Below are 26,532 nucleotides of genomic sequence, written 5' to 3' on the forward strand. Positions count from 1 at the left end.
AAAAAAAAAAAAAAAAAAAAAAAAAAAAAAAAAAAAAAAAAAAAAAAAAAAAAAAAAAAAAAAAAATCTACTACAACTTCAATTTTGTTTGAAGCATACCCTGAAATCAAGAGAAACTAATTTCACTTGAGTAAACAGAAATCCGATGTGCAAGCGAAGGTAAAATCGATATTTCAAAACTTCAATTCCTCGAATGGAGAAATTCAGAACTCCAAAATCCACCGACCGAGTGTTTCTTTCAGCACATAAAATACAGAAACCCGCGCGACATTCATCAAGCATTCCAATACTATTCTAGCCCTAACTTCAAGACCAATCAAGAATGGCAGAACGATAATGTATGAACATTTTTACAATTTCACAAACAGAATCGTTTTGATACCTGAAAGCGACCATGAAAGGTGAAAGTAAGTGCTGAAGATCTCTGATGATATAACGATGGAAGAGGCGCGAACCACACAGACCGAAATCTGGAGGGAAATTAACAGTGGACGTAAACTCACTCAGCCAGTAGAACCCTAATCGCAAACGCGCGGTAAGGCACCGCCAACCTGCGTTTGAGCGGGCGCGTGTGGCGCGTGTGGCGCGTGTGGCAATTGTCTGAAATATTCCTCCAATTTGATGGAACTGAAAATTAGGGCTTGTGGACTTCCTCCGAACAACTTGGGCCTGCATGAAAATTGGAGTGTATAATCTCTAAGGTAAAAATATATTATTNGAGGCGCGTGTGGCATTGGTCTGAAATATTCCTCCAATTTGATGGAACTGAAATTTAGGGCTTGTGGACTTCCTCCGAACAACTTGGGCCTGCAGGAAAATTGGAGTGTATAATCTCTAAGGTAAAAATATATTATTTACAGTTTTACTTTATTACATTAAATCGTTTTCCTAATTTTACCGTCTATTTCAATTATTTCCCAATTTTACTTTAGTCATTTTAGTAAATTCAATTTAGTATTAAAATATTACCTTTTGTCATTTTTTTAATAACAAAGATGAACTTTGTCATATATTTTAACCATATATTTCTTAATACTTTTTACTCCTAGGCATATCATTTAAATCACGTAAATGATTAAGCTAATAGAAATTACCTTTGTGATAATAATTATACAAATTCGAAAAAAATATAAAATAAGAATAAGAGAAGATGATCCATTGCTNTATTACCTTTTGTCATTTTTTTAACAACAAAGATAAACTTTGTCATATATTTTAACCATATATTTCTGAATACTTTTTACTCCTAGGCATATCATTTACGATTTTTACTTAAATGATTAAGCTAATAGAAATTACTTTTGTGATAATAATTATACAAATTCGAAAAAAAAATATAAAATAAGAATAAGAGAAGATGATCCATTGCTGATGCACAACCATCATAATTTTATAAAATTACCATATGAGTATTACCACAGTAACTAATTTCTTAACCAGATAACTAACATCCCAAATTACACAAAAGTCCCCTACCAAAAAAGAAAAACAAAGTGTAATATATGAGTGGCATAGTACTAATAATATTACAAGAAAAGTAATTTAGGTTTATTTTTAACCTACGTGCCACGTGGACCAACCAGAAGCACAGTAAGTTTTTTTTATTATTATTTTTCTTTTTTCTAGTATTTTGAAACCCACACAAGGTGGTCTTGTGGAAGGAAGTGGCAAACTGGAACGGTCCCTGGCTTGATCTTCAACACTTGAAAAGCCAAATGCTTTGGGTTCCAAGCTGACGTGTCGGTATGACACACGGCCACCGCGTCAGCTTTGGTCCCGTCAGCACCGACCAGACCAACCTTGTAAACTCGCGTGTGTTGCGTGGAGTGGCAATAAAACACTGCGTACGGATAGCTCAACTTGTGGCACACAACCGCCGTCGTCGTCGCCGGAGGCGATTTCTTCGCCAAATTCGCCACCGTAAACTGCTGCAAACCCGTCTCTTTCTCGACTTCCGTCGAGACCAACGCCACCTCCTTCCCCAACTTAGAGGTGCTGAAATCCACCATCGACTCCAACGACGTGGCGCAGTACTTATCCTCGCCGGCGATGCCAGGCGCCTCGCATTCCTCGACGGCGTTCCGGATCAGCTGGGCCGAAAGACTCGTGGGTTTAACTGAGAACCGGTCGAGGATTTGGGGGAGTTTTTGGGATGAGAAGGGAACGGTTTTGGCTACTTCACGTGGCAAGAAAGTCGACGTGGCCGGGGAAGTTGGTTTTGGGAAATGAAGGGTCAACTTTGAACCGGGCCGGAGTTGGTTTTCCAGAAAGAAAAGGGCGGTATTTGGGTCGTCGTGAAGTTGGGTTTCTGTGGCGGCGTAGATGTAATTGAAGGGATTAGAGCCTGGCTTAACTCCCACGTAAACTGGCTTCCCTTTGTGACCGGTGTGGACGTTGACGCCTCCTTTACCGACGTTAACGGAGGTGCCTCCTCCGGGCTTCGCTTTTGGAGCGTGGACGTTAACCCCTCCTTTGCCAACGTTAACGGAAGTGCCTCCGGTCTTCCCTTTTGGAGCTTGGACGTTAACCCCACCTTTGCCGACGTTAACGGAGGTGCCTCCGGCCTTCCCCTTCCCGGTGTTGACGTTTACGCCCCCTTTGCCGACAATCACCGAAGTACTTTTGCCTTCTAGAAGGTCTACAAAATATATTTTTGGTTATATATATATATATATATATATTGGTCTATTGTTTTTAATTTAAAATAAATTTTAATGATATGAAAATAAAATTTTAAAATGAGTTTGGAGTAGGTTCATGTAGATATTGTCTTTTGGGTTTTAAAACGCGTTTACTAGAGAGGTTTCCACACCGTTATAAAGGGTGTTTCGTTCTCCTCTCCAACCAACATGAGATATCACAATCCACCCCTTTCAGGGCCCAATGTTCTTGCTGGCACATCGCCTCATATCTACCCCTTTCGAAAAACAGCCTTCTCGTTGACACATCGCCCGGTGTCTGGCTCCAATACTATTTGTAACAGCCCAGACCCACCGCTGACAAATATTGTCCTCTTTGGACTTTTCCGTACGGGCTTCCCCTCAAAGCTTTAAAACACGTCTGCTAGAGAGAAGTTTCCACACACTTATAAAGGTGTTTCATTCTCTTCCCAACCGATATGAGATATCACAATTTATAAATTGTATACTGACCAGAATTGAGGAGATCTTTAATGGCTTTTGGCATCGGAGTGTTCGGTAATACAGAACTCCAATACTGTTCGGGCGAGAGATTGGCATGACTAATGGCAACTGCGAGCTGCANAACGGATCAAAATAATACGTAAAAGTTCGGTAGTTTTGAAATGTTTATGACTTACGAATAGTAAAAGAAAGACGAGTGAAAAGCGAGACTCCATTGAAACAAACCCAGGAAGGCTCAAAGCAATTAAAGATAATAAAATTTAAAAACCGTGCTAAAAGAAGTGGAAATGAGTGGGAAGATTTATAAGGATGGAAGAAGAAGAGGATGGCGGCATCAGAAGGGTAGGCAACTTTTGTCAAAATAGTAACTTCCAACTGCCTCCGCCTCACCAACTTAAATGGCCCATTATGTCGTATGGGACAGGTGGATTAATATATATATTATAACGGGTCCACATATGACTCATTTCATTCAGAATTTGGTAACATTTATCTATCGAGCTCTATCTAGGTATTGGCCTTCTTGTGCTCATGTCATATTATTTACAGATGAATAGTGGAATGCATAATTCAACCTCCGACACTCAAGCTGTGGTGCAATATCGACACACCCGTGTTACCTGATACTATTTTTGAAAAATTCATTTCAAATAAAGTCACCTAGGACACTCGTCTCGGCACGCTCGCCTTCATTGTGGCACACAACGTGTCACATAGTAGCTCGTTTAGATTACATGACCCATGGGTGGTGGAGAGCTGTAGTGCGCCCCACAAAAAGTTGGGTAGGGACAAAGAATATAATTTTAGTCTGTGACCCCATTTAGCTAAACGAGGTGAAATCTCTTTGCTTACTTTCTCATTTCCTTTAAACATAGATTTCTCGTCCCATTCACAGCAACTCCACCCTACAAATTTAAATAAATATTTTTAATTTAAATATAGTTTTACCAGACCCATTTAATAAATTGTTAAAATCTCACAAATTATAAATGCTAGTGTAATTATTAAATTTTTGTTTAAATAAATCTTAAATTTAGTGTTTTTATTTTAGTCAATTTAATTTTGAATGATCATTCAAAATTGAATAAATAATAATAACAATAATTTACCAATAAAAAATATTTTCAAATTTTATAAATGGAATGACAATAGAGATTATTTTAAAAAATGATAAATAAAATAACATTTCAGCCAAATTTTAATTAAATAATTAATTTAGTTCAGATTTTAAACATTAATAGGTCACGAAAATATTCCCAAATTTGTACTGACATTTAAAAAATTCATAGCCATAAAAATGAAATTAAATAAACTAATAATTTAATCCATCATCCTACATTCATTAATAAAATGTGACTGCTTTCCCCCAAACTTACTGGGTACATCATACCTTCATTAATTAAGCGTGAATATTTTCACTAAATTACGATTATGCCCCTACAGAATTTAATCCAACTAGTTAGTGCCACGTTTTCTGATCCTAGACCAATATTTATCTGCCACGAAAGGTCACCCAACATCCAATCACGTTCTGCCACGTTTCAGTATCCAAGGGCTCCTTACAAAGGAATTTTTCTAGTACTATGATACCTTTATTTATATTAAGCATATAATAAACATTTAAAAAATAAATGCTGAAGAGAAAAAAAAAAAAAATATATATATATATATATATCGTAATATTATAAAAAATTTACGTGATACATGCTTATTTTCTTCAACATTTAATTATTGTTATTTTATTTCATGAATTCTATATGATTTTTTAGAAAGAAAAAGAACAATTAATTGGATTTGTTTAAAAATTAATTATTTATTTACCTAACAACTGCCGTATTTATTGATCTGGTCGTCGGAGCTTTCCTTAATTATTTGTGGTTGCCGGCCAATTTGGAATGTCATCCCATTAAAAATTATTCGACTAATTTTAAAATTTAAAATAAAATGAAAGTGTAGATATGTAAGGAGTTGTCTCCTGTGTATTTGTTTCGTTTGTCTCGAGATACATTTAAATAATAATAATAATAATAATAATAATAAATCGTTCGAATTTTTTTAAATATGTTGAATATTAAAAATCGTGACCAAAGTTTTCATGTGGCCTTATTAAATTACAAATTATTTCAATTAAGAGTAAAAACAATTAATTGTATTTGTTTCAAATATTTAATTTATTATGGTTCCAGACAACAGCTGCCATATTTATTGAACTTTTGGGATGGCTGCAGCATGGGTATTGTTTTCTCTGCCATGTCTGCCCTTACTGTGGTTCTCGCCCATATGGAATGCTACCCAATTTTAGTTTCCCCTCCTAAATTAATAAAATATTCTTAATTTTTTTTTTTAAATAATCTTAAAAAAATGTAATTAATACCCTTATATTTGTTTAAAAAGTTAAAAATATATCGCTACTATTAATATAGAGTGGGGTACGTGAGAGAGAGTGCACTACGTGGAGAAGAAATCGACGCAAATGAGAAGCTGGTGTGGCCCGAAATGGTCATTATAAGGCCATTGAAATCTAATCCATAAATGATGACGGGATGTTTAAATTATTATCGATGAACGTTGAAAAGTCATTTAAATAGAAAGAAATTACCGAAAAAATAATCGCTTAGTGTAATATTCAGTTTTAATAAAAATTTAAGTCTTAATCTTTGAATTTTACATTAAGTTGAATCACACAAAAAAAAATTATGGTTAAATAATATTTTAACCATATAAGATATTGTACCTGGTTGACTCGGGAAGGCGAGTTGGCAAGATGCTTTTTCAGTGCTTGAGCCAGTAGTTTCTCAGCTGAGCAATATGTAGAAGTATTTCATCCCGACCCTGATGGGTGACACTGCTAGTCATGATCCATGGCGGAGTCGTTTGGAAAAAACCGCTTATCAGTTCGTGAAAGTCGCTCACGTTTTCTTCGGGTCGTTTTCCACCGTTCTTTTTCTTCTTTCGTTTGTCACATTTCGTAAATATTATCGTCATCGGAATCTGCAGAAACCATTCCATATCAAAATTTCTTAAAAACCAAGGCATCAGATCAGTTGAAGGAAAAACTAAATTACCTGATTCTGACCCAACCAACTAGCATAGTCAAGATCAATTTGTTTGGCAGGAATGCTTGCATCTATAAGAAGGAAAACCGAAACCAACGTCGACCGATTCAGAAAATAGTTCCTCGTAAACTTGTTCCAATCCGTTCGGAGTTCCTGTGGTGCAGCTGCATACCTAAACGCATAGAAGGAACAAAGTCGGACAGTGAACTCAAATCACTTAGAAGCAANCGCATAGAAGGAACAAAGTCGGACAGTGAACTCAAATCACTTAAAAGCATGTTTGAAAGTCGTGTTTGAAAGTCGAAAAACGATCTTCTGACCGACATCGAAACACGTTGAAGCTGAGACATACCCGTATCCCGGCAAATCGACCAAGTACCAACTATCGTTAATTCGAAAGTGGTTTATGCACTGTGTCTTTCCTGCAAGAAGACATGGAAATGTTTATATCCATATCCAACATTCTGATAATACAAATGGGAGAGTCTATATGAGATTAAACTGTACAAAAGATTTCGGACATTCGAGGTTTAAAGTTCACAAAAATATTGTTACGTGCCTACCCTCCCCCACCGTTTTTTTTAGTATCTATGACGGTTTGGACTAGCATGCATGCACCTCGACTATATTCATAGGACAACCGCGTCACCTATTATATTTGGTTGCTGAGACTATTAGGATCACACAACAACGCACACACTCGATCTAGATGAACACAAAGATAAGAGAGTGAAAAGGCAAAGATGAACATTGGCTAAAGGTTTATATCAATGGCTTCAGGTATGTACAGTAAGAGACAATACAGAGAAAGCAGAAAGTATATTTTCACAGAGACGACCTTGACACTTGTTATTTTGAGATCATATCTAATATTCCGAATTTGCCTCAATTTGGTACCGCTCTTGTGGCCCGCACGCAAGGTCTCCCTCACAATTCCTTAGTGCATATGTACCCCTCATAAGATAACAGAAAAGGCCTATAGCCCGCCTACAATTATGATGCAAATAAGCCCTCTGGCATCGAAGTAACTCCCTTATTCCTTATTCTACCCATTCTCTCTCACACGTTCCTAAGCTAGAAGTTTTCACAAGATGAAGCAAAACTTTACGTTGTGAGATCCCACAACGGTAGGAGAGAGGGAACGAAACATTCTCCATAAGGGTGTGGAAACTTCTCCCTATTAGACGCGTTTTAAAACCGTGAGGTTGACGGCTATACGTAACGGGTCAAAACAGACAATATATGTTAGTGGTGGGCTTGAGCTGTTATAAATGGTATCAGAGCCAATCACCAGGCGGTGTGCCAACGAGGACGTTGGGCCTCCAAGGGGGTGAATTGTGAGATCCCACATTGGTTGGAGAGGGCAACGAAATGTTCCTTATAAGGTGGAAACTTCTCCCTATTAGACATGTTTTAAAACCGTGAGGCTGACAATGATACGTAACATGTCAAAGTATACAATATCTGCTAGCGGTGAGTTTAGGCCGTGCTAATGGATCAATGAGCTCTTAAAATATTTGTTCTGTTAAGCTATGTTGTACAATTATCTTCTATTTCCCTGAACAGCCCTCTAATTCTTTGATCCATATTCATGTCGAACACAGTTTGAAACTACACCAAACACATCACAACAGCTACAACATATGAACAGAACCCAAACAATCAAGATGAACTTAGGTCAGAACAAACCACTCACCTGGTTTCTTGGAGGTAAGAGCAAGCTTCTTCCGCCGAACAAGCGAGTTCAACAGTGAAGATTTCCCCACATTCGAGCGCCCAACAAGCGCAAATTCAGGAAGCCCATCAGAAGGGCATTCCTCAGTTGTCACACTACTCTTCACAAAATCCGCCTCAGAAACCTGCGCATCCCTCGCGTACCGACCCAATACAATGTTCGAACCTTTCAAGATTCTCGGCCCCGCACCACCGCCGCCGGAAATATCTGTTTCCGGCGGCACAAATAGCTTATCAGGGGATATGGATAACTGGATTTCTTCCGGATATTCCGAAAAATCGGTGATCGGAATTGGTTCGGCCGGAGTTACAGTGGATTTGGGCAACTGGAATGAAGTCGATGTGAAAATGGGGGCTGCTGTTGCCGCGATAATCGGTTTATTGGCCGGAAATGCGCTAAAATTGCGATGGATTGGTAAAGTAAAGAGAGAAATGTTGATTTTAGAGAACTGGGAGAGAACCATCTCTGAGTTCGTGAGCATTTGCTCGCCTCTCTTGTGGAGGTTTCTCAAGATTGAAAAAACGGCGGGTCTGGGACTTCAGATAATGTTAACAAATATATAAATAAATAAATAAATAAATATATATATATATATATATATATTTAATGATTTTCTAGGCAATTTGATGGAATAAAAAAATTAAGATGAAATTTGATACACTTTTTACCGATTTATTAAAATTTGATATTTCCCCTAATTTTTTTTTTATAATAATTAAAAAAAAAAAAAACAAAAAATCGTAAATGCAAGCCACGTATAAAAGCTAGAGCATTGCGCATATAGGCGCCGGATCGCGAACTCCGGAGTGAACTATGGCGGTAGCGCGAAACAGGGTTCTGGCATTGGCCAAAGGCGGTTCCTCCAGGATTCCGCTACGGTTTCAGGAAGCTCATTATCGATGTATTTGCCGGAGATTCGTTTCTACTGATCCGTCGAATTCGATTTTGAATCCTCAGGTTCTCAGGTTGATTCAGGAGCCAAGTTCGTCTGTGAAATCCGTGCTTGATTCGCCGGAAAATGCTTTTCTCGGCAACTCGCGACTTTCCTGGAAAGCTCTTGTTACGTCTCTTATATCTTCTTCGTCGCCTAAGAAGGCTCAGCTGGTAACGCTTCTGGCCCTCTCTTTTTCCTCCATTGTTGTCTGTTTAGTTGGTTGTTGAATGGATCTAGGGAAAGAAAAGCTATGGATTCTGTGAGTCAGTAGGTTGTATCTGAAATGGAGGGATTATGTGTTTTTGTTCTTCTTTGGATACGAAACAGTATATGAAAGTAATAAATAAAGAGAATTACAATGGATCAATTGGTGGAACGAGCTTGATAGGGAAGATTCGTTGGTTTCTTTCAAATTATAATTCAAAACGAGCAGATTTAACAGCGAAAGACCACAGACCACAAAGTATTTGATTTTGGAGGCAAATATGGACTGATAAACAATTAAGCACAACCCTGACCTGAATATCTTGTAAAACAAAAGCAGCAAACGATTTGGATAGGGAGTCCATATAAGAAAGCTTTCAGGCTTGCAAATTCAAAGAGCTGAAGCCAAATAAAAGATTTGGAGGGATTATGTAACTTGATTGGGACTTGGGAAATGTTTGAGAGTGCTTTTCAAATGATTCAAATTACTTTCTCTATCTTCAAAATCACTTTGAAAACATGCTTTTAATCCTTCACAATTTTGCTGATATGAAATTTGATCTTCTGAATGATTAAAAGCATGTGTTAGCATGATGTTGAACATAACAAAGGTGACTTTAACCATCTCAAATCTTTTATCTGCCCAAACCCATTACTAGCAGATATTGTCCGCTTTGATCTGTTATGTATAGTTCAACCTCATGGTTTTAAAATGCGTTTATTAGGGAGAGGTTCCCACACCCTTATAAGAAATGTTTCGTTACTCCCTCGAACCGATGTGGGATCTCACAATCCATCAACGTCTGGGGAGATGTTTCCACACCCTTATAAAAAATGTTTTGTTGCTCTCTCCAATCGATATGAGATCTCACAATCCACTCCTTGGGGGCTGGCCTACCGCTCGATATTTGGCTCTAATATCATTTGTAACAGCCCAAACCCACCGCTAGTAGATATTGTTCTCTTTGGGCTTTCCCTTCTGGCCTTCCCTTGGAGTTTTAAAACGCGTCTACTAGGGAGAGGTTTCGACACCCTTATAAGGAATGTTTTGTTCCCCTTTCCAACCAATGTAGGATCTCACAAATTCACTCCCAAACATGCCCTTAGATTCATCCCGATCAATTAAATAATCTTCGGAAGAAACTGGTTTCATGTTTCAGCCGTCATTTCTTTCAATGGCTTTAGTGATTGGCAAGTTTATGTTTTAGTGATCATGAGTATCTCGTGATTAGCCTTTGTTTGACTTTATCAGGCTTTGGAATGGAGATTGGAGAAAATGAGCAAAGAAAACGAGAGGGATCCCGACTTTTACATCGACCTAATACGTCTTTGCGGAGAGCTTCAGAATGTCCCTCTTGCAATGCGTGTCTTCACAGCTATGGAATTTCAAGGAGTTAAACCCACGGTGACTGCTTTCAATTCACTTATAGAGGTTTGTATATCTTCGCATAACATGATAACTGCCTTCAGCATGTTTGAAATAATGAAAAATTCTGAAAGTTCTAAACCCAATGCTGACACTTTCTTCTATTTCATTTCGGCATTCGCCAAACGACTCGATGTAAATTCCATGGAAGCATGGTATTCAGCCAAAAGAGCGTTTGAATTCTCTGCTGATCTTCGAACCTATGAAGCTCTTATACATGGTAGTGTGAAATCAAAGTGCTTTGACTTTGCTGTTAGATGTTTTGATGAAATGATGTTATCTGGCATTGTGCCCAACGCAATCATATTGGATAATATGCTTGAAGGGTTCTGTAAAAGGAAAGATTTGGATGAACTCAAGAAGTTCTTAACTGTTGTGCTTGACAAAGGATGGGAAATCAATTGGAATGTGGTAGAGAAATTCATTCCGATATGGTTTGAATCTGGGGAGGCGGAAGGGATGGAGGAGATCCTTACCAAGCTGAACGAAGCAGCTCGATTGTAAAGGAGAGGAGCTGGGAGTTTGTTTTTCTTTCATTTTCTTCTTCTGGCTTGAGAGAGGAAAGAAAATTGAATTCGATTCTCAATAGCATATCGTCATAAAGAAACGGTAGAATGATAACAACGTGTATGTCCCATGTTCAAACGATTGGATGGAACTCTTTAAACACGGCTTGCCATTTGAATGCGCAGATGGGGTCATCAAGGTAACTTATTTGTTACAGGTGAAGCTTATAATAGACTAGACTCATTTATTGACTGCACGAAAGGTAAATATTTGCACACGTTTGTTGTAATAGCTCAAGCTCACTGCTAGCAGATATTGTTCGTTTTAGTTTGTTATGTATCACGATTTTAAAACACGTTTGTTAGGGAGATGTTTCTACACCCTTATAAGGAATGCTTCGTTTTCCTCTCCAATGGATGTAAAATTTTACCTTTGTCGTGCTAGTTTATGGTTCTCAGGGCTGATTTAACCAATAGGTACTGATTTTGGGTTTCATATGCATTCTCTTTTGGCTGTGCAAGCAAGTCGTGCTTCTTTTGATATACTTTTCATATGCATCCTGTTTAGGTTTTTTTTAGCCACATTAATAATAATAAAAAATAAAAAAACTCCTAAATTTGGGACTTTATCTAAAAAAATAACTCTTTAATTTTAAAATTACTTTTTTTTTTGTTAATTTTAGAGAAAAAATAGTTATTACAATTTCAACTTTAAAAGGTTTTATTAATTATCTATTAATTTTTTTCAAAAATTTAAAAATACCCTTACCTATGGTTATTGTAGGTTTAAAAGGATACTATGAAATTTATTAGTATTTTTAATATCTCCATTTTTTACTTTACTTTATTAGTATTTTAATTTTTTTTTTTAATTTAAAGGTATCAGTGAAATTTTAGAAACTTTTGTATTTTTAAATGCTAAAAATTGTATTTTTGAAACTTTTTTTTTGTTGATCGTTAAAGATATTTTATAAACAGAATATTAATGATTTTTATCTAAAATTAATGGTAATGATTTTAATTTTTTTTCTAAAGTTTAAAGATATTTCTAATTTAGATTAGTTTCTTTCCATAAAAACAATCTCTATTAACGTGATCTTTATAAATTATGAAAATATATATTTATAAAATTATTATTATTTTGTAACAAATTTGGAAAAAAAATTAATTCGGCAGGTCAAAAGACTAAAATTGAAAAACTGAAAGCAGGAGGACATGTCATACGGAGGGAAAAAAAAAAAGAAAACCGACGTGGCGAAACGTGAGTGGATAAAAATCAGCAAAAGACGTGGCTTCATTTCGGTACCCATACCTGTCGTGTTGTCTAATAATTTTTTTAATAAATTTATTGTTTTATTTTCTCTGGTTTTGCCTAAATACCACGTCCAATCACAAACAACCGTTCGCATCACTTGCCATTTATAAACCAATAATAAAGCGCCACGTTTCAAAAGAAACGCATTTCCGTCACGTTTCCATAAATTTCCGGTCGTCTTAGGAGGTCAGACGCTTTAAAGCAGCAGTCCGGTGGATTGATGTCGTTTTTAATTTCTAGTTTTACCCTTTCAATCCCTTTGTCATTTTTTTTCCATTCGTCAAGTTAAACCCTAAATCTGAAAATTTTGTGAAAATTTTCCTTCTCTTTCTTCGGCGAGCTCTCCGTTCTGCGTGGTCAAATCCACTCGAAGTCTTCGAGCCGCCGATGATTGGTACGATTTTTTGTTCATTTATCCAATTCAACGACTATTTTATTCTTTTTTTGTTGATTCCATTTCGAATTTTGTTGCAAAAATTTATCGCTAGTTGATTACGCACGTAGTTTTAAATTGCGCTGCGAAATTGCGGCATTTTGAGAATGATTTGATGTTTCATATTGGGTTAGTGCAATTGATCTTTTGTTTTTTTAATCAATGTATTTGTGTGCGAGTTTGATTGCAGAGGGAGCAACTGCGAGATAATTATCTTAGTTTTCAAGATTAACAGTGTTGGTGGAAAGTGTTCAATTGAGAATCGCCTAACATGAAGAACGCCGAGCGCATTGCGAATTTTGCTTTAGCCGGTGGGTAACCAATTTCTTGTACTGCTTTTTCGCCGATGTAAATCTGGAGATCTTTGTTTCTTTTGTGTTTAGCTGTTTATGATTACAGCTGAAATTCTATGAATGACGAGCGAATGGGTATATTATCAATCGAATGAGCGTTCGTAACATCACTTAATTAGATAGATTATATAATCTTGACTGAATTCCATTTGTAGTTTCTTGGACATCTTTGCAAGATCTGTATCTCTCTTAGGTAATTGGTATCTGTAGTTTGTGCAAGAGAATAGACAAATCATGTATGCAAGCTATCGTGGTTTTCTTATTATCAGTTATCAGTTGGTATGAAAATTGACGTCTGGAAATTGCATAAAATTAAAATCAGAAAATGAGAATTACAAGTATTCTGAAATCATCACGTCAAATTAGGACATGCATTCTCATTAAAAATCATTAGATGTGGATTTGTATCGTCTTTGGAAGACTTGAGTAACCCTAAAAATTGTATGAATATTCATTGATCTCTATGGATATGAATGAATTTGTACCCTGTTTTCTATCAAATATAACTAAATGCAATGGCACCTACTAGAAAGTCGTTAGTGAAAATCGATTATAATATCTTAATTTCCAGTGTATGGTTAAGCCTAACCTCTTAATCTTTTTGGGTGCAGGATTGTCATTAGCTCCACTTGTTATGAAGGTTGATCCTAACGTGAATGTGGTTCTGACTGCTTGTCTAACTGTTTACGTGGGTTGCTATCGGTCTGTGAAACCCACTCCACCTTCAGTAAGTGTAACGAGGAAGTTACGCCAAGTTGTTTATTGCTTCCGCTTTCTTCATTTCTTGCATGGTTACAATTCCATTTGCTTACAATGTCTTATTATCAAATATGCAGGAGACGATGTCAAGTGAGCACGCCATGCGTTTTCCCTTTGTTGGGAGTGCAATGCTTTTATCTCTTTTCTTGCTTTTCAAGTTTCTGTCGAAGGACTTGGTCAATGCAGTCTTGACGTGCTACTTTTTTGTGCTTGGGATCCTTGCTCTTTCGTATGTATTCAAATGTGTTGGTCATAAGCACATCTTATTAAGTATGCTGATCTAAGTCATAATTTTATTAATGATATCCTCTTTCCATTCTATCTAGAGCGACTCTGTTGCCTGCTATTAAGCGATATCTGCCAGACCATTGGAATCAAGATGCTATTGTATGGACTTTTCCATATTTCCGTGGTATGTGATTTTGTTTTCGTTTGATGTATTTTCGCAAAAAACGAGCAAATTTCCAAGTTTTATTTATTTATTTATATATAATAATGTATATAACTATTTGAAATGAACCTTGGTCGATCAGTTGTTTAGGGCACTTCGTCGGCTTTGAAGAATTTAATTTGCCACTTCTCCTATTAAGGAAATTGAAATTAATGGTTTCCATTACAGTTGCCCTTATGACTATATCTGTTTGCCAGGTTTGGTTAAACGCCAAATTCTTCTGAATTATGGACAAGGGTTTTTGTTGATTTGAGACTCGTATGATTTTTTCAATTTTGTACGATTGTAACCTTATTTTTGTTTTGGATTCTTCTGCTTCTTTCAAGATTCAGCTGATTTTATCTGCTTGACCTTATCTCCTTTCATCATGCAGAATGATATTTTTCCTTTCATTTCTTACACAGCTTTGGAGATCGAGTTCACCAGGTCTCAGGTCGTTGCAGCAATTCCTGGAACCTTTTTTTGTGCATGGTATGCTTTGAAGAAACACTGGCTGGCTAACAATATCTTGGGCCTTGCCTTTTGTATCCAGGTACAGTAGCGACCTCTTAAAATAAACGACCCTGTAGCCGTCGGATTGAGCAATACTTCCTTCTGTAATTCCTTTATGTGGCTGGAAGTTCTTTGCTGACTGGCAAGATTTTTGTTGGGTTTAATTCAAAAATCAAATAATCATTCTCTAAGCATCTCTAAAATTAACTACATGTGGTTGAGCATTCGTTGAAGTAATTAATTCTCTGTTTTCCATTTGCAGGGAATTGAAATGCTTTCTCTTGGTTCCTTTAAGACTGGTGCCATACTTTTGGTAAGAAGAGGAACATAAGGATTTGATAATGAAAGTTAACGATAATTTGGTTACTGTTGTATAGAATACTTAAGGTGTTTGATAAAACATGCTACTGGATAATCATCCTACTCTTGACGGAGCACGCTTTGGAATTTGATTGTGCCAACTTGATTTATTCTTTGTTTTGAGTGCAACGGTTACGATGTGGCATTTTGAGGCAATTTTGATGCAATTCAGTTTTCAATTATCAATTATCAATTTATTGCTGAGCTTTGAGAAAACTAACAGGACACACATCTTTCACTCCACCAATTTAGTGACTGGATATTGTCATAATGCTTTGTTAGTGGTGCAATTATTTAATTGTCCCTTTGCACACATTCTGATCAATCATGTAATTTTTTTTTTTTTTTGGTCTAAATTCTCCGTAGGCTGGACTGTTTGTATACGATATCTTCTGGGTTTTCTTTACTCCAGTGATGGTTAGTGTCGCGAAATCGTTTGATGCGCCTATAAAGGTCTGTACTCTTGCTAAACTCGAATACTTGATGTTCGCGTCACAGTGAAATGTGATTTGGGCTGAGCAGACTGTCTAATTATGGTTTTCTAAATTTGTCTGCAGCTTCTGTTTCCCACCGCAGATGCTGCTCGACCATTCTCCATGCTTGGACTTGGTGACATTGTCATTCCCGGTGAGTTTGAATGTCAATCTACATATCTCTGGCGTGTTTATCCCAAATGAAAGTTCACTTGTGCTTGTTCATATAGCTTGAAGGAAGTATTGATAATATTTTTGTTCCTCTAGGGATCTTTGTTGCACTGGCTCTACGATTTGATGCATCCAGGGGAAAAGACGGTCAATATTTCAAGAGTGCTTTTATGGGATACACAGTTGGTTTGGTCCTCACAATAGTGGTCATGAATTGGTTTCAAGCTGCCCAGGTGAAGTTTGCATTAAATTTTAATATTTTTTAAAATATATCAAGGAGTTGATGAGACCTGATCTTTGTCTGCTTTCTTGTTTCCAGCCTGCTCTTCTTTACATTGTTCCTGCTGTTATTGGATTCTTGGCTGCTCATGTCATATGGAATGGCGAAGTCAAACCGGTTTGTTCCCTTTTTTCGCTCTCTCAAATTCTTCCATCCTTGATGTCATTGTCGTTTTCACTCTTTCATATACGCTTAGAGAATGTGATGTCCCACATTTGGGGAGGAGAACAAACCACCATTTATAAGGGTGTGGAAACCTTCTCGCCTTGAGGGGAAGCCCGAAAGGGAAAGCCCAAAGAGGACAATATCTATTAGCTGTGGATTTGGGCCGTTACAAATAGTATTAGAGCTAGACATCGGACGATGTGCCAACCTTCTCGTTGTTCCCCGAAGGGGGAAGACACGAGGCGGTGTGCCAGTAAGGCCGCTTGGCCTCAAAGGGGGTGGATTCGGGGGCGGTCCCACGTTGATTGGAGGATGGAAAGAGTGCCAGCGATGACGCTGGGCCCCAAAGGGGGGTGGATTGTGATGTCCCATATTATAAGGGTGTGGAAACCTTCCCACCCGTTTTAAAGTCTCGAGGGAAAAGTCCAAAGAGGACAATATCTGTCAGCAGTGGATCTGAGCCGTTACAGAGAATATCACCTGCTCGTCCCGTCCCCCGTCCCGATACCCCACCCTACCAAAAAAGAAAAAAAAAATCTTAGAAATTTATGGCATGGTTGTGCATTGATTCAAATTGTTGTTACATTATATTGTGCAGCTATTAGAGTTTGATGAGTCGAAGAGTGGTATTTCATCTGAAGATGGCGGTGAAGATGACAAAGGAAGCAAGAAGGAATAAGAAATTTAGAGAAGGTGGAGGAGGAGGAGGAGGAGGGGGTGGGAGGCATAATTTTCAATGTGGGCTATATAAAGCCATATCATATCCACTTCCATCCATCCTGTAAGCTAAACCTTCTTTTTAACATGGGCCTAATTTTATTTCCAAAACTTCGGCTTGCCTTGCCTACTCTACAGTCCTGTATCCACGTAGCAACTCCTCTCCTCTCTCCTCTTTTTAACTCTCTTTAGTTTTATTTTATTGCAACAGTGCCCCCCTTGTCTGGGGTTCTTATACCAAATTTACAATTTTCATAAATGCCCCCCCTCTTCTTTTTCCCTTTCCCCCTTTAAACTAATTTTTGCCCTTTTTTTAGATCTATTATTTCTTTTTAAAATATTACATCAGAATCTGATCCTCCAATTTCTTCTAACCTGTAGAGATTAATTCTTAGACCAACTTTATAATTTAAATAATAAACCCCATCTTTTGCAATATTATCAAATTCGTATTTGTATCGTATATATATTTTATAATTCATAACAGTTTTTAAACATTTAAAAAAAATACCAGGGTAAAAAACCTAACATTTTTTCAAGTTTGATGCTAAGATTATAATGTTGATGTGTTTTGGGTGTTATTTACTAAAATTGGAAGTTGATCTGATCCATTTGTTTGTCGAGTTATTTACTCGATCTCCGGTGAACCTATTGTCAACTTCTTTAAGATGTGAGTTTATCTGATTTAGACGGAAAAATATTGAGTCTTTGTCTAAAGAAGTCACTCTCTCAAATGGAATCTATTCCAAAACATATATATGTCATAGTTCTTTACTTCTTTTTTAACTTTCTCAAAATGGAATCTATTCCAAACATATAGGCCATATTTCTAGTCTGGAATATTTAAATTTTTCATTTTTAGATAGAAAAAAAATCAAATGACAAATTTAATAATAAATTTTTTTATATATTTTCCAACAAATTGTAACGTTTTCGGATTTGAGACTAAAAAGGAAAGATAGGTATATCCATAGGTCACTTTTTGCGCATTGTTAGTTTATTTTTTATCCACACAATTTGGGAGCAAGCATTAAGTAAATAAATAAATAAATATTAGATGATAATATAATAACTAAAGTATTTTTTTTTTTTTTTTAACAAGTTCTAATGTTAGAATGAATATTTGGAAAATTAAAGGATTGACACGAGCAACATTCATTCTAATAAGTGAGGCTGAGAGAAGAATTTTTTTTTATCTTATCACGAGCAACATTCAACTTGCCTTACCATCTACGAGACTATTATTAGGTTGCGTGAGACTGTGAAAAAAAAAATAAAGGAAATCCTGATTGGTTAAGAAAAAATTAGATTAAATTATGAATTGCGTAGGTATTGATTAATTAATTAATTAACTAACGCATTTATACAAAAATTTCTTAACCACTAAAGTAAGATTTGACCAAATTTGTAACTTTCTTTTATTCCAAATTTCTCCCTTCCTTTGTATGTAATCCAAAACTTTTTTAATGAAATATTTTTTAAAATTTTGATACAAATATTTATTCAATTTCAAACTTATTATAAGGATGTTGTACCAAAAAAAAATTAATATAAACTTAAAAAATACAAGGGAGTTGAGTGGCTGTTACACCAAATTAAGAACTTAATTAAACATGACATCACTGCTGACATGTTCCCAATTAATATCTTTAAAATAAATTTCAAACTTATTATATTCGAAAATAAATACAAAAGTTATAAAATAATAATATTAAACAACGTCCTTGAAAATGTTGTTTTATTCTTTTAAATAATAAATTAATTAATAGGCAGACATATACTCTTGGTCATATTAAAAAATGATTTAAAAATACAATTGTGTTATTTATTTATTTTATTTTATTTTATAGATCCTCCAAGAACTTTTTAAAATTTTTTTTGTTTGGATTTGTCAACTGGACTGGTGACGTGGAAAAGAATCTAAAACTTTAGTCAAAAATATTATTTTTGGCTGAGTATGAATTTTAGACATTTAAAATTTAAAATATAAATAATAATAATAATAATTTTAAGGTAAATAATTATATTATGCAAGTATGTTTAGAAATAAACTAAACTCAAGATTTATTGAAAAAACGGAAATTAAAATTGAACAACCATGTGGATTAAAATGGTATTTTATCCAAAATTTTATTATGAAAATGAACTTATTAAATATAGAAATTAGAAAGATAAAAATAGTATTTAGACCAAATAATAAATGGTAATAAAAATTTAAAAATTTAAAAATTTAAAAATTTGTGAGAAGGCGAATTATTTGCTGGCTTGACCAAGCGAGTGTGAGCTGTCTCCACCTACCTCTGAGGTCAGTGTTGGGTACAATACAATTAAGGATTAATTAATGAATTGTACTATATAGAAATAATAAAATAATAATTTTCTGAATTTGAGACCTTTGTCCACCCTATTTTTATTTTTTTTTAATATATTTTAAAATTCAACCCTAACCCTTTTAAAAATAAATATCCATCTCTATAATACCTTTAAATTAAAAAAAAATAAAAAATTAACTTTTAAAAACTCAATGATATTCTTTAAAAGGTTTTTTTTTTTTTTTTTTTGAAAATTAAAAAGATATTTTTAAAAGAAAGTATTAATAATTTTCATATATAAGTTATTTATTTGAAAAAAATAGATTTATAATAGACGCTTGTCGGTCGGGTATTTTTAAAGGTATTTTTATAGGGTAATTTTTTTATGTAGCTATCAGGTTGCTCAACGAATGACCGACAAACGTCTATTATTGAATTTACCCAACCCGATAGCTCCATTAAACACACCATGTAAAATAATTGATTTACTAAAAGTCGGTGATACGAATAAAATCCTCTTTTCATTCCTAACTAGAGTAAAAAAGGAAGAAAAAAATATCATTATCAATGAACAAATTTTATTTAAAAATATATAAATTCAAATTATTAATAAATATGCTTTTTTTTTGTGGAATTTGAATTTAAAATTAAAATGGAATAAAAGTCAAAATATATAAACTAAAATAGTATTTTAGTCATGTTATTACTATGTTATCATTAATATTTTTAAAAATTAATTATTTTTATAATTTAATTAAGATTTTAATGTTATTAAAAAAAAAAAAAAAAAAACTTAAAACAAGATACTTGGCAAGTGGGCCCAAGTGGGCCCAAGTGGACTATTATATATAAAAAAAAAAAAAAAAAAAAAAAAACCTACACCTTTTTATTTTTTTTTTTATTTTTTAAATTTTTTAAAATTAAAATACACAATATTCTGATTCTGTAGTGAGCGAATTCCCAATTTGAAAAGGAAGAATAATAAAAATAAATATATTCTTAGAGGCGTGCAGAAATTATAGTGTGCTATTTTTTTTTTCTTTAACCACTGACGTACACGGATGGATAAAACTTTNTTTTTTTTTTTTTTTTTTTTTTTTTTTTTTTTTTTTTTTTTTTTTTTTTTTTTTTGATGTTTTAGGTTGATTTGATTTTGCACCGCTCGAATCAAACAGCATTTGTGATGTTAGATCAACGAGTGGAACGTTTATCATGTTGAAATGGATAGAGATAAATTATCTGAGCATTAAATGATTCGTAGCTCTGATTAATGAACAATCCATTAAATTCAACCAACCATAATCGTTCCTCAAACTTCATTGTCATTGATTTGAGCGCTTTGTTTTTTGATTCATGTTTTTCGTAATATAAGCCATTGCTCTTTTTTTGAAGAAACAGATATCATTTCCTATTTCGCAAGTGGTGGTCTCAGCGGATTAGCGTTTTGGTTTTTGTATCTCAGAGGGCGAAAGGAACGTTTCGGAGTTTCAATGGCGCGCGAATTTGGAGGAATATGCGCGGGTTTTCGGTCAATGGCGATAACGATGTTCAACTTTGCCATAGCGTTGGCTATGGTTTCCGGTGAGAGAAAAATGAAGCTCGAAACGGCGAGGTTGGACGGAGAAGGAGGTTCCGATGGTTTGAATCTGATCCGAGGAGCTTTGAATTTCTTGTGGCAATCGGACAGAACGGGGTATCATCACGTTTGGCCGGTAAGTTACAACAAGAACCTGTATACCTCTCTGTTCATGTAGATTTAAACAAAAATCCTAGTGCAATCAAATTTGTTTCGTTTGCGTTTACTCTTCTTCGGAAATATATTTTTCAGGATCGCGTACTCCTGCTCGCAGATTCTCTAACCATTTCAATGCTTCTCGAACTTAATTTTGAGCTGCTAGGCTAGAATAAATCTTGGTGTTGGAATGTTCAACTCCTCGTGTTCATGAACGGAGTTTTCGTCATTTCGGAACTTTTTCTTTGGGAAAAGCTTCTGAAATTCTCATGATTAGGCTTTGTCTCAGTTTAGATCTAACTCATTGTGCACATTTTTTTGGATTGTTCATAGTTTCGATGTGAAAATGGAATCCTGCTTAATAAAATCTTTTCATCTGTGAATTCAATGTTTTGAAAGGCTTTGAACTTTAGCGTCTGCCAAAACTATAGTTTATTCAAGGTCATATGCTTCGATGATAAACAAATTCATCGAATAAACAAAGCCAGCTTTATAATAACAATCATTATATCTTATAACACACGATTTCATGTTTTCATTACAGCTTCTCAAGATTTTCACAGAATTTTTTTTACTAATCACGAGTAAAGTAGATGGACTAATAGTGTATTATAATCTTCTTTACAGGAAATGGAATTTGGGTGGCAGATTGTATTGGGTTCTGTTATTGGATTTCTGGGTGCTGCATTTGGGAGTGTAGGAGGCGTCGGTGGTGGGGGAATTTATGTTCCTATGCTTAGTCTAATCATTGGGTTCGATCCAAAGTCATCCACAGCTATATCAAAATGTATGGGGAATGATCTTTGAAATATCAAACCAACTCCTAAATGCCACAACACTGTTTTCATACCAATTATTGTATCGGTAGCGAAAACAGAAGCAAAATCGGTCAATTTCTTCTCTTCAAACTACGTAAATCTTTGTCTCTTTATTTGATTTCTATTTGTGGGTGTGTAAGTGCGATCGATCTTATTTCCGCTTTCACTACAACAATTGGTCCGAAACAAAATCGGTCAATTTCTTCTCTTCAAAGTACGTAAATCTTTGTCTCTTTGTTTGATTTCTATTTGTGGGTGTGTGAGTGCGATCGATCTTGCTTCCACTTTCACTGCAACAATTGGTATCAAAACATTGTTGTTGTGGCATTTAAGGTACAATAATTGGTATCAGAATATTTTGATCGTAGCATTTAAGAGTACAGCACTCGAGGATTTGCTCTTAATGTGCCTAACTTGTTTAATCCTCCTTGTTTTGTTTGTTTGCTAAAGGTATGATTATGGGAGCATCGGTATCAACCGTCTACTATAATCTTAAGCTAAGACATCCAACACTTGATCTTCCTATCATTGACTATGATTTGGTGCTGCTTATCATGCCTATGCTCATGCTGGGCATCAGCATTGGGGTGGTTTTCAATGTCATATTTGCTGATTGGATGGTTACTGTCCTCCTCATCGTTCTCTTCTTAGGTAATTTTCAATGGTCATATTTTCTGCTCTGTTTATCGTCTGGCTGATCTGCGTGTTCTGCAGCTACATCCACGAAATCGTTTCTTAAGGGAGTTGAAACTTGGAAGAAGGAAACTATAATTAAAACGGTTATCACTTAAACTTGAATCTTCAATATTATGGTTCAAATATGGCCTATTTTTCTAACAATTGGATGTCACTTCTTTTCAATTTTAGGAGGCTGCTAGGCGTGCTGAATCAAATGGTGAGCCAATCTATTGTTAATCGTATCGAAATGGTGGCAATCCTTGTTCTTATTTTATACTCCACACCTTTTTACATTAGATCTTCAAGCCAATACAGCATATGCTCCTCTTCCTAGTGGCCCGAGCCATCGGCCCGAAACAGACCCTGCTGATCGAGAGGTATGTTCATTCTTAGTCATGAATGATACAAGAAATGAGAATGTTGAATTGGGTTTACCTTAGGATGTATCATTATTACAATAAATGGGATACGAGAATTTGCGAAATACATGTTAGTTACTACTGTTGAGCTAAGTTCAAATACTATAAGAACAATGAACTGTTGAAATGTGTTGAAATGGCAGGTTCCAATGCTGAAGAATGTGTACTGGAAAGAAATGGGACTTCTTGTATTAGTTTGGGTTGCTTTCCTTGCAATCCAAATTATCAAGGTATTTGGATTCTTTCCCTTCTCCGTTCTCTCTTTATTTTACAATCTTAATAAACTGAAACCCATCAATCTCTAATTGAAAACAGAAGCATTCACCCAATTGTTCATGGGAATACTGGCTACTCAACTTACTGCAGGTAAGTTCACTGCTCCCTATACAAATTCTCATGTGCCTTTTCCGGTTGATTTCTCTTACAGTTGACCCAAAATTGGTCTACAGATACCAATTACTTTTGGTGTATCTGGCTATGAGGCAGTCAGCTTGTACAAAGGACGGAGAAAAATTGCATCTCTGGGAAATGAGAAGACTAATTTTCAAGTTTACCAGCTTGTTCTATATTGCTTCTTGGGCATAGTGGCCGGAGTTGTTGGCGGCCTTCTTGGCCTTGGTGGAGGATTTATAATGGGACCCCTGTTTTTGGAGCTCGGCATTCCCCCGCAGGTACATATCTCAACCTCAACGTTCATTTATTATTATTATTATTATTATTATTGTAATAGAGGTCTATATATATTGGTAAAATTAACAATTTTATTAAACATAAAATTTTGATTTATGTATTTGGTTCAAGAATTTATTAGACACGAAACTGAAAATTTGAGAGTTTACTAGATACGAAATTTAGAAATTTAGAGATTTATGAGATAATTTTTTTTTTTATGTTTTGATAGTAAATGGAAGTTCATATTATTTTGACTTATTATGGTTTGTTACATTTGATTTGGATAATTATACATTGAAAATATATATTTCACATCCATATTTTTTAAAATTATCTTCTATGAAATAAAATTATGGAACCACGACTGCTTACTCCCTGACTTCAATCATTTCCAACTTTTGGTCCTTTGACTAGTGGGACCTTTTCATTGAACGTTGTGATATTATGTTATTAGTTTAATTACAACTTTGGCAGCACTCTCATGTGTAATAGATTTTCTTTTAAAATGTCATATTCAAATTTTTTATTTTGTGTTTGTTGACGTATTCAATTTTTTTTATTAATAAATACATTAGAGGTAGAATTTAATTTTATGACCAATGAATTCGTAAATTTTTGGATTTCTTGAATAGGTTAAAGATATATTAGCCATATAATTAAAAATTTGAAGACTTATTAGATATAAAATTTAAAGAATAGGAGTTTATTAGACACCTTTTAAAATAATGACCGGTTAAATGTAAAATTATTGAAAGCTAAAAACTTATACATTTTTGTAGTTCTATTGATCTTTCATTTTTTATTGTTTGAGGATGAGATAATATTATTGAATTAGGATGTTAATTTGTGTTCCAAAGAACGTGAGACATTAGAAATCATATCAAAGTTAAACTTTTGTACCCTTTGCTTTGCAGGTATCGAGTGCTTCAGCAACCTTTGGAATGACATTCTCCTCGTCAATGTCCGTTATACAATACTATCTATTAGACCGTTTTCCCGTTCCTTATGGTAAATCAATTCCATCATTAAGCACATTCTTTTATGCGACTTTCTTTATATTAAGAGTGAACAAAAAAATTCATACTGATTAAGAAAACGAGAGCTCTATGATATATATGTGAAGATAATTATCTAAACTTTTAGTACGAAACTAAAAGCAAAGTCAAAGTGGATAATATCTCTAGTGAAGTATCTATCGTTCTTCGTACTTCCGAGATAACCACACGTATAATCTAGGCAAGAAATTTCAAAAGTTTTCAACCCGATTGAGGGACTAAACAAGTTGTGATATTGCAGCTGTTTACTTCACCATTGTGGCCGCCATAGCTGCATTTGTTGGACAACACGTAATAAGAAAACTGATCAACTTGATTGGAAGAGCATCCTTAATTATCTTCATCTTGTCCTTCACAATATTCGTCAGTGCAATTTCTCTAGGTGAAAGCCATATCCAACCAAACTGCTTCATCCCATTTTCCTCTATATGATAAATAAATAAATAAATAAATATATCTTAAATGGTTTGTGGTTTTGTTTGGTAGGTGGCGTTGGAATCGCGAAGACGATTGGACAAATTCAGCGTCACGAATACATGGGCTTCGAGAACTTGTGCAAATATGACGCATAAGGTTTGACCTTTCTGGAAAAAGGAATATGATTTACTTAATGTTTTCAGGTTCTTATGATTATTTTGGAATTTTAGTCTCTTAAATTTGATGGCTTAGATGCTCAAATTTATTGATTCGCATCGATTCTAGGATTGTTTTATGGGCTGAAGAGCCTAGACGTGTTTAGTAAAGCTCGAGAAAAGTTGAGCTTCGCATTTCTGTGCACTTGGGTGTGCTCGGATGTAGATTTTATAGATGGAATTGTGGAATTTATTTAGTACGGTTTTATTTGATGTTTTAAAGGTAAGATAACTCTATAACTTTTGTTGATCAAAGTCTCGTGTTTAGACATTACTCGACTTGGGTTCTATGAAAGAGAGTAAAATGAAAACGATAATAAAAGAAAAAAAAAAAAAAAAAAAAAAAACCTAACACAGATTCAGACGTGAAGTTGGAGGCCGATTGTGTTGACTCGTGAATCAAAATAAGACCTAACATAGATGCAGGCGTGAAGTTGGAGACCGATTACGTTTACTCATGAATCAAAATAAGACCTAACATAAATGCAGACGTGAAGTTTGAGACCGATTACGTTGACTTGTGAATCAAAATCGAGCACTTTACTAAATGCTAGGGACTTGTCCTATTGTGAAGCACGAGGTCTAATTTCACTCAACCTTCAAAACTCGATAACCAAACAATCACTCAACCTTCAAAACTCGATAACCAAACAAGTATTTTATTCATATTTACGACTAACTCAAAACATGTTTTTTTTTAATCGACGCATTAGTTAAAAGAAGTAAACTAACAACAAACTATATAGTTGCACGGATGATCCATATACCATAGTATGATAAAAATTTGCACATTTAAAATATAAAATATATATAAAAAAAATTAGAACAAAATTATATTCAAACATATAAAAAAAATAGATATAAAATCAATTAACATAGAATATTTGATTTACACCTTTATCAACTTTTGATAGAAAGAAAAAAAAAATTGTTGAATTAAAAAGATTATCATTATAAATTTAGTTATAAATTTGTAAAAGATATATGAACATCAAAACGTGTCAAATAATTTCATATTAATAATTTTAAATTGATAGGTCAAATATCAAAATATGAAAAAAAAAATATATAAAAATTGAATATTATATTTAAAAAACCTTATTAAATCTATCAATATTAAAAAAATATTTAAAATAAAATTAAATGCAAAATTGGAAATTAAGAGATTTATTTACCATTTATTAGAGTCTGAAACGACGGGGATTGACTTAAATTTGAAAGTTTTAAGGACTCAACTTTAA

General features: G+C 34.7%; 6 protein-coding genes across 7 annotated transcripts in view; 3 read left to right on the forward strand and 3 right to left on the reverse strand.

Moving 5' to 3' along the window:
• Positions 1-619, reverse strand: part of LOC111796975 (protein ANTI-SILENCING 1-like) — a gene marked incomplete in the record, with an annotated part of 6,897 nt that extends 6,278 nt beyond the window's left edge. The window contains 1 exon segment of the mRNA XM_023679813.1: positions 383-619.
• A 746-nt stretch (positions 620-1,365) lies between these two features.
• LOC111796976 (BURP domain protein RD22) lies at positions 1,366-3,416 on the reverse strand. Its single transcript, XM_023679814.1, has 3 exons — positions 3,320-3,416; positions 3,153-3,258; positions 1,366-2,638 (listed from the first exon to the last, which is right to left on the reverse strand). Exons 1-3 carry the CDS (start codon positions 3,356-3,358, stop codon positions 1,623-1,625), a joined length of 1,161 nt encoding a protein of 386 aa, XP_023535582.1. The 5' UTR covers positions 3,359-3,416; the 3' UTR covers positions 1,366-1,622.
• A 2,455-nt stretch (positions 3,417-5,871) lies between these two features.
• LOC111796977 (GTP-binding protein At2g22870-like) lies at positions 5,872-8,469 on the reverse strand. The gene is made up of 4 exons (XM_023679815.1): positions 7,896-8,469; positions 6,552-6,621; positions 6,209-6,371; positions 5,872-6,134 (listed from the first exon to the last, which is right to left on the reverse strand). Exons 1-4 carry the CDS (start codon positions 8,413-8,415, stop codon positions 5,916-5,918), a joined length of 972 nt encoding a protein of 323 aa, XP_023535583.1. The 5' UTR covers positions 8,416-8,469; the 3' UTR covers positions 5,872-5,915.
• A 237-nt stretch (positions 8,470-8,706) lies between these two features.
• LOC111796556 (pentatricopeptide repeat-containing protein At1g02060, chloroplastic-like) lies at positions 8,707-11,438 on the forward strand. The gene is made up of 2 exons (XM_023679229.1): positions 8,707-9,038; positions 10,325-11,438. Exons 1-2 carry the CDS (start codon positions 8,748-8,750, stop codon positions 11,000-11,002), a joined length of 969 nt encoding a protein of 322 aa, XP_023534997.1. The 5' UTR covers positions 8,707-8,747; the 3' UTR covers positions 11,003-11,438.
• Positions 11,439-12,538: 1,100 nt separating this feature from the next.
• On the forward strand, positions 12,539-17,232 carry LOC111796441 (signal peptide peptidase-like). The gene is made up of 12 exons (XM_023679042.1): positions 12,539-12,713; positions 12,943-13,063; positions 13,717-13,832; positions 13,942-14,093; positions 14,191-14,276; positions 14,720-14,847; positions 15,070-15,120; positions 15,534-15,620; positions 15,725-15,794; positions 15,908-16,044; positions 16,131-16,208; positions 16,855-17,232. The coding sequence occupies exons 2-12, from the start codon at positions 13,024-13,026 to the stop codon at positions 16,933-16,935; spliced, it is 1,026 nt and encodes a 341-aa protein (XP_023534810.1). The 5' UTR covers positions 12,539-12,713; positions 12,943-13,023; the 3' UTR covers positions 16,936-17,232.
• Positions 17,233-20,394: 3,162 nt separating this feature from the next.
• On the forward strand, positions 20,395-25,541 carry LOC111796508 (sulfite exporter TauE/SafE family protein 3). 2 transcript variants are annotated; one of them, XM_023679158.1, is made up of 12 exons: positions 20,395-20,997; positions 21,645-21,804; positions 22,286-22,486; positions 22,550-22,614; positions 22,703-22,730; positions 22,811-22,890; positions 23,076-23,162; positions 23,248-23,298; positions 23,382-23,603; positions 24,519-24,612; positions 24,901-25,041; positions 25,146-25,518. In XM_023679158.1, the coding sequence occupies exons 1-12, from the start codon at positions 20,776-20,778 to the stop codon at positions 25,229-25,231; spliced, it is 1,437 nt and encodes a 478-aa protein (XP_023534926.1). In that variant the 5' UTR covers positions 20,395-20,775; the 3' UTR covers positions 25,232-25,518. The 2 variants fall into 2 exon arrangements, with proteins under 2 accessions (XP_023534926.1, XP_023534928.1); XM_023679160.1 differs by lacking the exons at positions 20,395-20,997; positions 21,645-21,804 and adding an exon at positions 21,813-22,049 and having other exon boundaries at positions 25,146-25,541.
• Positions 25,542-26,532: the final 991 nt, after the last annotated feature.

Source organism: Cucurbita pepo, chromosome LG06, assembly GCF_002806865.2.
Source record: "Cucurbita pepo subsp. pepo cultivar mu-cu-16 chromosome LG06, ASM280686v2, whole genome shotgun sequence".
In the NCBI taxonomy this organism is placed as follows: domain Eukaryota; kingdom Viridiplantae; phylum Streptophyta; class Magnoliopsida; order Cucurbitales; family Cucurbitaceae; genus Cucurbita; species Cucurbita pepo.